General features: G+C 46.2%; 1 protein-coding gene across 1 annotated transcript in view; it reads right to left on the minus strand.

The window, feature by feature from the left end:
• Positions 1 to 13,346, minus strand: part of ATP8B4 (ATPase phospholipid transporting 8B4 (putative)) — a 3,731,093-nt gene that overhangs the window by 1,661,379 nt on the left and 2,056,368 nt on the right. The window contains exon 12 of the mRNA XM_085644229.1: positions 12,156 to 12,364. Coding sequence (XP_085500355.1) covers positions 12,156 to 12,364 — 209 coding nt within the window. The remainder of the gene's footprint in view (positions 1 to 12,155; positions 12,365 to 13,346) is intronic.

A 13,346-nucleotide genomic window follows, 5' to 3' on the forward strand; every position in this document is an offset into this window, starting at 1 on the left:
ACCTATCGAACACATGTCGGATGTAGTACTTCATGGCTACCAACATGCATAATGAAGCCTCCGGTCTTGTAATGAAATTGCGATTCTCCTATTAACATGACTAGAGAATCTGGATTTCATTAAAGACACGGAGGCTATCATTATCCCTCCCTTCTGCTCCACTCCCTTTGTTGGTATTTTGTTGAACTATATATTTTAGACTATGTTCTTTCATGATGTTATGAAACCATGTTTTCTTTTGATGTTTTTCAATTATCAATTGTCAATTTTCAATTCTGTCTTCATATTATTTTACCTCTTCTACATCCGATCTCTCTTTTCTTTCAGATATTTCTTCATAATCTTCTATCCTCCAGCCTCCATTCGGACTCGTCATTACCTTCTATTTCAAGACCAAGTTGGACCATTCTTCTGAACTTATGAACTTATTTTCTGTTATTTGCATTTAAAAGAGGCAGTCTGTTTGTGTCTCATGCCATTTGTATCCTGGGCACTACATTCTAGAACTGTTTCCTTTCTTTGTGAGGTAGTGCGGCTGTCTGTGACGCATTAAAAGGATTAATGCATAATGATAGCCTCCGTGTCTTTAATGAAATCCAGATTCTCTAGTCATGTTAATAGGAGAATCGCAATTTAATACTCTAAAGTTGCCTTCAGTAGGCCTGTTTGCATTCTTCATAAAATACTGGTTTACATTTCCGCGTACATGAGTTTTACCTTGCACGTGCATTCACACACATTGCTAGTTGGAGAAGAGATACACCACTGTACTAGCGAGAGCCTGAGAAGAAGACCTTAACACAGGTACATGGAGAGGCAGAGTGCTAACTGAAGAGTCCTATTCAGCATTGTTGCAACATGGCTTGACTGAGCAAGGACAATATCATTTCCATGTCCAGTGTGGGATATTTCGTGAATGTTGCAGCTTACAGTGTGAGAATGGAAAAGGACAATAGAACAGCTGTCGATGCAAACAGAGGGGTGGTACCTAAGAGATGCCAGAGCGAATAACTGGAGTCTAAACTAGATGATACTAGAGAAACTTTTCCTTGGACTTTGAGTGGTCCTCTATACTTATTCCCTTTTGACTCTTGCTGAGTTTGGCTTAAGCTAACATTCAAATGCCCCTGATTCAAGAAAACTCTTAACCGAGCCTCTGCAATGCTGACACCTTCACTATTCCTCTTATTCCCCATTTTTCCTATTTTTCTGCACTGCTCTGAGTTTTGAGATTCTATGTTAGGACCCTTATGTGAGGATTAGGCTGCAACTTTCTTCGCTTTATTGATATTTTTTTTCTCCAGCAGCCATTTTCTCAAGATAAACAATCAACAAAAAAGTACAATTCACATTAACACTACCAATAGTCCCTGTGGCCTCACTATGCTTCTCTTTCTTTGCTGCTCCAGCAGCAGTTCAGAGAAGTGCTCTACCCTTCTATGTTTACTCGTTTTTATTGCATGCGATTGCCTTGCTCTGCGATGGTTAGTACTGATCGCTATCTGCTAAGACGTGACTGCTGGGGCCTTCGCGCTCATACACGGTCACTTTTCTTTGCCTTGAATTGTGCTTGTGTGCGCAGTGCTGTCTTCCGACCGCCAGGGGGCCCGCGCATTCCTCTATTTGCGCGCTGCGTGTCTTTCACCCTTGGCAGGCAGAACACGTCAGTTTCAGTGTCGGGTTACAGTGAAGTGCTCCGGCTCACACAGGTTAGGTTGTCAATTTCAAATATTGCTCGCGTTTTGACACGGAGTGAAGGCTTTGTTAGAACTTGGCTCTTAAAGTTGAAGGTGTGAGGTTTTTTGCGAGCTACTGCCTGAAGGAAATAACACCCCGCGGTAAGACTATTCATTCTTGGAACTTCCCAGACGTGTTGTTAACCCCATATATTACAGGGGTGCTGTCCCAGCTGCTTTCGCCTCTGACATTAAGAATTAGTTGAGGGCTTCGCCCAACCCCATAGTGCTATACTCCTACACATCCCTAGGGAGCTTCTATCAAGGAGTTTGAGGATGGGATTACATGGAAGAGGAGGAGGTTACCTATCCTCCCAGTGGATGACCACTTCTGTGAGGTGATGGATGCCTCCATCTTGAGGGCCGTGTCACAAGTGGTAGCCTCCCTGAAGAGGAAAATATTGGCTCTCCAAGCACAGTGCAATAACCCCCTTCAGGGAAGGTAAGCCACCATCGAGCCTCAACCCCCCTTACCTTCAGGTCGGTCGGCTACCTGACCCTCATCCCTCCCCAAAACGTAGTGAATCGCAAGCATTCGGAGGAAGCTGGGGTTGACTTAGATGCTTTTGCGCACCTGAAAAAAGCATTCCTGGATGCCCAGCCCCAACTAGATGCTCAAGTTCCTGGTCCTTCAGGGCTAACCCCTTCCACACTTCCAGCTGATCTAGGGGATGGAGACGAATCCTCCAATACCTCAGACGGAGACGGCTCTAGACCATGGTGTCCCTCGACCGACTCCTTGACTGACACAGTGCCTACCACTGACGTACTGGATCCTAACGACCTGCTGCACCCACGTCGGCAGACTGGTGCCCTGCACCAAAGGTGGCTGCCTACATGGTAGATTGCCTGAGGAAACTTCTCAATAAAGAAGTGAGGGGCTGCTTTAAGCTGGATTGTCCCAGACCATCCTTGTAGGGAAATGCTGCTGTTACTCCGGAGATAGATCCTAAAATGGCCACCTTCCTCGCCAAGTTTGTACGGGACCCAAAGAAAGGCATTGACAGGTTGTGGCGCTCATGCCAGGACAAACTCCTGGACATGGCCGGAACATTGGCTAAAATAATGGATATGGCGGAGGATGCAAAAGCCTCCGGATCCCTGGTTTCTCCCAACGCTCTATCAGGCTGGGCTCAGAGGACCATCATTTTCTTAGGAAATGCCAACTGAGCATTATCTACGGAGAGGCATAGGTCTCTATTGATTATAATTGACCCTAAGTTAGGAGATCTCGCCATGTCAGAGGCAGGGGCCATAGCCCAATGTAACCTGTGTGGGGAAACTTTAATCCGGGAGCTGAGCAAAGTTGTCAACACCTTTACTTCTTTGAACAAAGCTCAATCCTCTATCAAGAGGATATTTACACAACATGTTTTTGCCGCAGCCGGTCGAGGTAGGGAGGTGCTCGACCGGCCAAAACTTCCTGCAAACCTCCAGAGGTGGTGACTCCCATCGTGGCCACTGGCAGGACCCTAACAACTTCGGAAATTTCTACCAGACCAAGTCCAGCCCGCGGCGTTGCGGGGGTAGAGGAGGAGCCAGAGGTGGCAACTTCAACAATGCATAAGGTGAGGTTTCAAGACCCTGGGGATATCCAGATTGGTGGTCGTCTGGTCCTTTTTCGATTGAACTGGGAAAAAGTCTTCTCCAGTGCTTGGGTTCTTCAGACGATCGAGGCTTTCCATATAGAGTTTTACAGAAGGTCCATGCCAAACCCACCGCCCAAGACCTTTGACCTTCTCCTTGGATCAGCGAGCGCTAGTGGCCCAAGAGATAAGCAGACTTCTTCGGAAAGGGGCAATCGCAAGGTCAACGATTCATCCCTGGGGCTTCGTCAGCAACCTTTTCCTTGTGGAGAAAAGGGACGGCAGTCAGCGCCTGGTGATAAATCTCAGGGAGTTCAACTCCTGGCTTCTATATTGTAATTTCAAGATGGAGGGTATCCATCTATTGAGGGACCTCCTTCAGATTTCGGAAGGGAAGGCTTGTCTGGACTTGAAGGACGCCTACTTGGTATTCCCTATATTTCCCCCTCACAGGTGCTTCCTACAGTTACTTTGGAACTCTCAGGTCTTTGAATTTACATCCCTTCCTTTCAAGCTATCTTCGGCCCTTTGGTGCTTCACCAAGCAGATGAAGCTGGTCGTCGAACATTCTGATCATGGACCAATGTCCACACTGTCTCTACCTTCATATACAAATGGCGATAGATCTTCTGGAATCTCTGGGTTTTGTGATCAACACGGAAAAGTCAGCGTTGACACCATCCCAATCGATGGAATTTTTGGGGTTCCTGGTAAACTCAACCGAGACGACACTGAGCTTTCCGAAACAGAAGGTGACAAAAATCAGGCACAAACTCAAGAGAACTATCTCCAAGTCCCAAATCTCACTACAACACTTGGCATGGTTCGTGGCTCTCCTTTCTTCATCTATTCAAGTAATCTTCCTGGGCCCTCTCCACTACCGGGTGATGCAACGACTGAAAAGGTAGTCAGATTTACCTTTTCCTCCCTATTGGATGGCCAACGTACATTTATGATCAGGAAAAATGTGTTGTTTAAAAGTTGTTTAATGTTGTTTAACTTGATGTAAATGTACGTTTCTTGTTGTTCTCCATCTGTATGGTGATGCTTCAAGCATACCGAATCCCTGATGACAGACATTCTGTACTTTGATTAATTTAGGTTTGGAGAATAACAAACAAGAGTGACCCGAATGAAAAAACAACGCCTACTCAGGAAGAAAGAGAAGCATAGAGAGGCTACAGGGACTATTGTATAGAACTTGTCGTCGTGATGGGATGGACCTTTCTAGATCCTCTCCCTAGTGTTCATGGGTGTTGTAATTTTTTGCTGATTTTATATCTTGAGAAAATGGCTGCTGGAGAAAAAATATATTAATAAAGCGAAAAGAGTTACAGCCTAATCCTCGCCTCCCTGTCAGTAATAGAACTGAAGAACAAGTTACTTACCTTCGGTAACGCTTTTTCTGGTGGATACAGTATCTGCCTGTGGATTCCTCACCCTGTGAATATCCCCTGCGCCAGCATTCCACAGAATTTTTTTCACAGCTCTCCACCCGACGTGGACGTCATAATGCCACGGCTCCGCTCGCGACTCCGTATGACGTCACCGGAGCCATAAGAGAGCCACGTCGGCGTGATGACGTCAGTTCCACCCATTTTTTCCGTGCCTCCGAGGGGACAGGTGGACCGACAACAGATTCAAAGTATACACAGTACACAACATACGGACAAATATACATAGTACATAATCAAAAGGAAAGCTAAAGAACATAAGCATTTCCTATAAATGTACCCGATAGAAAGAAGATACAATGTAAAACAATATGTCAAATAAGACATCCTTTAAGGTGTACAAAGGTGGACAACGGGTAGGCGGGTGGGTCAGTGAGGAATCCACAGGCAGATACTGTATCCACCAGAAAAAGGATTACCGAAGGTAAGTAACTTGTTCTTCTGATGGATACATCTGCCAGTGGATTCCTCACCTTGTGAATAGATTTCCACAGCAGTCCCACTCCTGGAGGAGGGTGTCCACCTTCCTATACCAAAATGTCCTGCAAGACAGAGTGCATTAAAATGGCACTCCCTCACCTCAGAGTCCAAGCAATAATGCTTTGCAAAAGTATGGAGGGAGGCCCAAGTCGCGGCCTTAGAAATGTCTGCAACCGGAACACCCCTGGCCAAAGCAGAGGTGGAAGACTTAGCTCTAGTTGAATGAGCCCTAATACCCTCAGGAGGAACCTTACCAGCCAGGGCCTAGCAGATCTTGATGGTTAGGATAATCCACCTGGACAGAGTGCGCTTGTGCACAGCTTTGCCTTTTGAGTGTCCAATATAGCCCACGAAGAGATGATCTTCCAAATGAAAATCCTTTGTTCTGTCCAAATAAAAGCGCACTGCACTTTTAGGGTCCAGGCGGTGAAGTCTCTCCTCCTCCTTGGAAGGGTGAGGGGGAGGATAAAACACAGGGAGAGTAACGGACTGCCCCAGATGAAAAGGAGTAACTACCTTAGGTAGGAAAGCAGCCCTGGTCCTGAGAACCATCCTTTCAGCAAGTAAAGATAAAAACAGGGGTTTTGAACTAAGAGCTTGAAGCTCACTCACACTCCTTGCCGAGGTTATGGCTACAAGAAAGACCGTTTTAAAAGACAACAGCCTCAAAGGACAGCTATGAAGGGGCTCAAAAGGGGACCCCATCAAAAAAGTTAAAACAAGATTAAGGTCCCACTGTGACATTACAAAGGGAGTAAGTGGAAACCTGTTAGTAAGACCTTTGATAAATCTTAATACAATAGGAGATTTAAATAAGGACGGCTGAACAGAAAGACACAAAAAAGCTGATAAGGCTGATAAATAGCCCTTAACGGTGGCCACAGCACAACCCTGCTGAACCTAGGAAAGAGCAAACTGAAGCACATTTGACAAGTGGGCCTTTAAAGGGTCAATGGATCTCTCTCCACACCATTTTACAAACTTAGACCCCCTCTAAGAATAAATTGACTTAGTGGAGTGTCGCCTGGATGATAATATAACATCCACTACGTCCGGTGGAAGAGAGAAAGAACTCAGGTTGCCCCGTTCAATCTCCAGGCATTAAGACTGCAAGAGGAGGTCTGCCCTTAGAGGGAGGCGGAGCGGAGGGTGCGACGAAAAGTGAAGTAGATCTGTGTACCACACCCTTCTTGGCCAATCCGGGGTGATCAATATAACTTGGGCCCGGTCTTGGCGAATCTTCCTCAGAACCCGAGGAATCAAGGGTATGGGAGCAAACGCGTAAAGGAGTTGTGAGCTCCAACTCAACTGAAATGTGTCCCCCAACGCCCCTTGCATCGGAAACTGGAGACTGCAGAATGACGGGCAATGCGCATTCTCTTGAGTGGCAAACAGGCTCACCCGAGGTGTCCCCCATGTCCGGAAGATGTGCTGAACTACCTCTGGATGAAGCCTCCACTCGTCGTCGGCGGAAAACTGTCGACTGAGACTGTCCGCACGCACGTTCAGCACCCCGGCCAGATGATTCACCATCAAGCAAATGCGATGGTCCTGAGCCCAGGACCAGAGTCACAAAGCCTCTCTGCAGAGACGGTACGACCCTACTCCTCCCTGCTTGTTGACATACCACATCGCGGTAGTGTTGTCCGTCAGGACTTGAACCGACTGACCGTGAAGGGAAGGGAGAAAGGCCTTGAGTGCCAAACGAATCGCCCGCAATTCAAGAAGATTGATATGAGACAATCTTTCTTCTGGAGACCAAAGACCCTTGATCTCCAGATCCCCCAGATGAGCACCCCACCCCAGGGTAGAAGCGTCCGTTATCACTGTGGCCACCATAGGAGGAAGATGTAAGGGCTTTCCTTGAGACAGATTGCCCTCCACGCTCCACCAAGACAGATCTGCTGCAGCTTCTCTTGAGATTCTGACTGACTCCCTGAGATCTCCGTTTTGCTGATATCACTGCCTGCGGAGACACCACTGGAGCGCCCTCATGTGCCAGTGTGCATGGTTGACGAACAGAATGCAGGAGGCGAACAGGCCGAGCAGGCGAAGGACCTTCAGAACTGGAACAACTGCTCCATTGTAGAATAAAGGGATCATCTCCTGAATGTCGAGAATTCTTTGTGGAGGAGGAAATGCTTGACACACAGTAGTGTCCAGTACCGCTCCTATGAACAGGTTGCGCTGAGAGGGCACCAGGTGAGATTTGGGCATGCTGATTGTAAAACCTAATTTGAATAACAGATGAGATGTTACCTGCAGATGACGATGCACCATCTCTGGCGACTCTGCTTTCAGTAGCCAGTTGTCCAGGTAGGGGAAAACCGGAATCCCTGACCTACTGAGATGGGCAGCCACCACCGCCATCACCTTGGTGAAGCCTCGAGGTGCAGTAGTAAGACCAAATGGAAGAACCGCAAACTGGTAGTGTTGCGACCCAAACGTAAAACGGAGATACTTTCTGTGCGACTTCAGGATTGGGATGTGGAAATACGCATCCTGCAAGTCGATCAACACCATCCAGTCTTCTTGCTGCAACGCCTGAAGAACCTGCGCAAGGGTCAGCATCTTGTATTTCTCCTGTTTCAGGTAAAAGTTCAAGATTCTGAGGTCCAGGATTGGACGCAATCTGCCATCCTTTTTGGGAATCAGCATCCCTGACCACTTTCCTGCTCTTGAACCACCTCTATCGCACCCTTTTGTAGCAATGCAAGAACCTCCTTCTGCAGAAGAAGCAGATGGTCCTCTGAGCAAAAACCTTGGCAAGGAGGGTAAAGGGGAGGAAATTCCCGAAAGGGAAGGGCGTACCCATTCTCAACCAGGTTTAAAACCCAAAGGTCTGTCGTGACCGATTTCCAACCTCGCAGAAAGTGGGACACCCGACCCCCAACAGGCCTCACATGATCCAGGATGGGGGATCTACGGCTGCTTCCCTGTAGCATCATTGGGAGCAGAGGAGGCTGAGGAGGAGGAGGGATTGCGGCCAGAACCATGCCGACCCCTTTGTCTTCCTCTATAGGATCTGTAGAGAGGATTTTGTTGCTGCTGCTGCTGAGGTTGACGGAAGGAACGAAAGGATGGCCTTCCAAATCCCCTATACTTCCTGAAGCCAAACCCTTTTTACTGCGTCTGCAAACCTAAAGACTTTGCAGTAGCTCTGCTATCTTTGAATCTTTGCAGGGCAGCATCGGCTTTCTCTCCAAAAAGCTTTTCCCCATCAAAGGGTAAGTCGACCAGAGTGGCCTGAACACCCATAGAAAAACCGGAAGAGCGAAGCCAAGCCTGCCTTCTAGTGGCTATAGAAGAACCCATAATTCTGGCCACAGAATCAGCCGTATCTAGGCCCGACTGAATAACTTGCCTAGCTGCAGCTTGAGTGTCCGAAACAACCTCCATAAAAGAACCCTTCTCCTCATCAGGCAATTTTGGAGCTAACTGCTTCACAGAGTCCATCAATGCATGAACGTAGCAGGCCAACAAGCAAGTGGCATTTGTTGACTTAAGCGCCATACTAGCAGATGAGAAGACCTTTTTAGCCGACTGCTCAATCTTCTTTGAGACCCTGTCAGCTGGCGCTTGTGGAAAAGCACCTGAAGATTGTTTTGAGCAGGATGCCTGCACTACAAGACTCTCTGGAGGAGGTTGCGAGGAAAGGAAGCTCGGATCCCCCGGAGCCACTCTATATCTTCTCGCCACAGTCCTGGAAATAGCAGGTGAAGAAAGTGGCATGCACCAAGCGTCCATAATAGGCTCTAAGATAACCTCATTAAAAGGCAACAGAGGCTCGACAATAGAAGAAGGAGAATGAAGGACTTCAGTCAATAAGTTTAGCTTATATTCCGCAGAAGGCAACTGTAAGTCCAACAGCTCCGCAGCCTTCTTGATTACCAAATGGTAAGGAGCCAACTCTTGAGGAGGAGAAGATCTGGAAGAAGAATGCTCCCACTCAGGAATGGTGTCCAATCCACTTGCCTCCTGAATACCTTCAAATTCATCAGTGGAGTCACCCACTTCACCTTCCTCTACTTCCTATGCTGGATATTGTTCTTCCTCTATAAGCCTCTGAGCCTCTCTTCGAGAGCGGATCCAAGGACACGGCGTTGGCGGCGCTTTACGAGGAGTTGGTTGCGCCAGAGGAGTCGGTGGCATCACACGCGGCGCAGCTGGAGTCGGCGCCGGCGTCGAGGGAGGCTCCGACCAAGGCACGCGATCCAGTCAAGGCCGGGAGGCTCTCCAGACGGTGCCGGGAACTGCCATGACGGCGCCATCGGCAAGAAGAGCATAAAAGGTACCTGAGCCTAGTGTTGCGGTACACCCAAACTGAACGCCATTGGACCCACGGGACTTGAAGGTGCACCGGACGGGAAGGCTGCTCTCTGGAAAACACTATACATAGCATTTAAAAAATGCGTTGGATCCGCACCCGGAGTCGGGAAATGCGGGTATGGATTCAAACCTGAATCCGGCCGAGGAGTAGCTGGAGCCGGTGCCTAAAGATCCTCTACTGGAACCACAGGTTCCCCTTCAGGCACAGGAGAAAGATCAGCAACCTGATCAGGCTCGGCGTCGGAAGCTGGAGAATCCACTGGCGCTGGAGACTGCGCCGTAGTTAACTTTGGTGAAGGAGACTTCTCCGGAGAAACACGAGGAGAAGGGGAAGGCGAAGAGAGACCAAGTCCTTACTTCGACGTCGAGGCAAAGGTGACCTCGAAGCCCTACTCTTTGTCGACCAGCGCCGAGAGTAATGCATTCTTCTTCTTCTTGTGTCTTCTCGACTTCGACGAGTGCAAAGTCGACGACTCCGGCTTCGACTTGTCTCTTTTTCGACCTCTGCCCTCCTTCTTCGCCTTAGCCATGAACAGCTTTGCTTCTCTTTCTTTAAGTGCTTTAGGATTCATTTTCCTGCAGCAGGAACAGTCTTCCACGTCGTGGTCCGACGAAAGACACCATAAGCAGTCTTCATGGGGGTCAGTGATGGACATGTGACCCCCACATTCCCTACACGGCTTGAAACCTGACTTCCTCAACGAAGACATGAGTATTCCAGAAACACTAACTCACAAGGAGACTACAAAGTAACAGGAGAGTGCTGGAAAACCGTTACGCGTCGACGGCGTGGAAAAAAGGGAACTGACGTCATCACGCCGACGTGGCTCTCTTACGGCTCCGGTGACGTCATACGGAGTCGCGAGCGGAGCCGTGGCATTATGACGTTCATGTCGGCGTGGAGAGCTGGGGAAAAAATTCAGTGAAATGTTGGCGCAGGAGATATTCACAAGATGAGGAATTCACTGGCAGATGTATCCATCAGAAATTTTCCTTTAAGTTATCTAGGAATTTTTTATTCCTTAGACTAATCAACCATCCTCTTAGCTGGACAATAACTTCTGTGATTCTAGATTTTACTCATGTATAGAAAAGAGGACCAGAAACTCTTCTCTGAACAGCAGATCTTATTGCTGATCTTTTGTATTGCTTTGTCTGAACTTCTTGTTTTCCTCATACTGGCTTGCCTAAACTTTTTTAGGAGGTTGGGTTTCCCAGTGGTTATTCTGTATCTTTATAGTATGGTGCTAAGATTCGTGAACCTTAACTTGATTTCTTATGTGTAAAAACTAGCTTAACTATAGCTACTTATTCCTGGTCCTTACAGTGTAGCCAAATGTGTTACAATGTTAATCAAAATTGATCGATGTAATGTTAACTTACATCACCTCTCAGTCGGGTAAGAAAAGGTCCATTGAAGGATGAATGGAAAGAGGGTTGGCCTAAAGTGCTGCAGAACAACCTATACCCCATTTCTATGACCTAGAGGTCAGCTTTCTAAAGGCCAATGTTTAATATCAAACATATCTAAAATAGGTACTATTTATATATTTCTTTGAAGTAATCAACTATACTCAATACCTTCAACCTCAGTGCTCTATATTACTCCCAACCACTTGTTAAGCACAGCATATTCTATACACCTACAAACCAAGAAATATAAAATATAGAGGTGATATATGCACATTTGGCACTCATTTCAACCACTTACAAATATAATTTGGGTATTACACTCAGACACCTAAAGAATTCCGCTAATAGCTGTCCAATTGATACTTCAGCTTTAGGGCAAATGTTTTGTAATATTCACTATACACCAAAAAGCTTCCCTAAGCTCTTGTGTGGGAGGATGTCTAGCCACAATGGAAAGCGGGACTTAAATAGTATCTAGAATTTATACATTTTACAGGTTCCACTAAATGTACTAACAAAGAAACTAGTTTTAACGGTTTCCAAATATATTCATAGGGTTATACCTCACATTAACCATTTATCACATATTTTCCTACAAATACTCAGCAGAGAATTGATGAACTCTTCATAAAGGCATTTTTACATCTTTACCACTTTAACTGCTCCTATATGAAGGTACCATTTCTAACTCGATTTTGCCTAAATATCCTTGGGGTGCCCCTTTGTAAACTTTCATTTAAATCATCTTCAGTTGTAGCCAACATTACACGCCTCCTGAGCCTTAAATTACGCCTTTGCTGCTGATTTCTCAGACATCACATGCACATAAAGCAGGTTATACATTCTATACAATTTCAGACCAACGATCCCACAAGCAATACTAACTGGCCTGACTCAGGGGTCAAGGCCTCTAGTTTAAAAATGATATTTGTGGCAAAAAAGAGCCGAACCTATAAGGTGTCCGCCAGTCTCCAGAACAAAATCAAGGGAACATTGGCCTCGATGGGGGGTACGCAAGGGGACAAGATGCTACCCCTGACGTTCCCTTCGGCTCCCCGAGCAAAGGCTGTTGCAGGGATATTTCTGAACAGGGCATGCAAGAGCAGATTTGACTAAACAACCGTTTAGAAATATATTCCAATGCAGCACAAACTTACCATATGCTGTTCCATTAATAGAACATTTGTTGAATGTCATTATGTTCTGGGTGAGTGTTCCTGTCTTGTCAGAGAATACATATTCTATTCGTCCCAATTCCTCATTCAGTGTAGTAGTCCGGGCTTCAGCAGGGGTTCCATTTTTAGAGCAATACATTTTACGATCCCAAAATATGAAGTAGCTATGGCCCAGTCGTATAACTTCCATGCTTAAAAAAAAACATGTATAAATGTTTAAACTTATTTAACTAAGATCACAGATCTGTTAATGCACATGAAGAAAGTTGGATTCGTTTGTCTTCGCTTCAATTTTCAAAAAGAAAACAGTGTTTAACGGAGCGGAGGAAATGTTAACAAATTACATAACAAGGAAAATTTGTATACTGCACCAACAAACTGAATTGTCTAGAAATGTGAGTAATTTTTTATTTTTTTTTTAAAGATTTTATTGGTTTTCGAGGTCTCTTAGAACAGATATCAACATGTTACATATTTGCAGCAACCGTAGTCCTTTCTTACCTCACATTGACATAAACAAAATACAATCCTGCTGCAATATAGTTGCACGGCTTTGTTCCACAGAATAAGTTTTACCAAGTCATAGCCCTTTCGGGATAACAATCCCCATTATTGGTAATACCTTTATCACATTTATATATTAAACAATCCCCAACTCCCCCCCACCCACCCCTCCCCCGTCTCACTTGTGTGTCTGTGTCCTGCGCATTTTGCATCTTCTACCATACATTCTCACCAAATCTGTGTGTACTTATTATACATCTCCCTGTCCATGCACTGTTGACAAAACTTAGGTACCCTTCTGTACGGACAATTTTACACTCTATGTAGGGTCTTAGACTTTGTCTACTGATTTTATGGCTTCCAGCATTACATCCCATTCCAGCGCTATTGGTATTTTTCACAGCCCCTTGAGTTCTTCTTTACGCAGTGCCGCGCTCTCCGCAGCACCCCATCGCATCATTTCCATGTGCCATGTCTGTATATCTGGGGGTCTCCGCAATTTCCATCGCATAGTTATATTACATATAGCTAAGATGAGCGCTAACTCTATAAAGCGGTATTGCACTTTATGTTTTGAGGCTTGTTTATGGAGTCCTAAGATGCATTCCTCCAGTGTATTCTGTATTTCCCGGTTCGTCGCTTCCCCTATTCTGTGCCTGACAGTGTCCC

This window comes from Triturus cristatus, chromosome 3_1 (assembly GCF_964204655.1).
Source record: "Triturus cristatus chromosome 3_1, aTriCri1.1, whole genome shotgun sequence".
Taxonomy (NCBI): domain Eukaryota; kingdom Metazoa; phylum Chordata; class Amphibia; order Caudata; family Salamandridae; genus Triturus; species Triturus cristatus.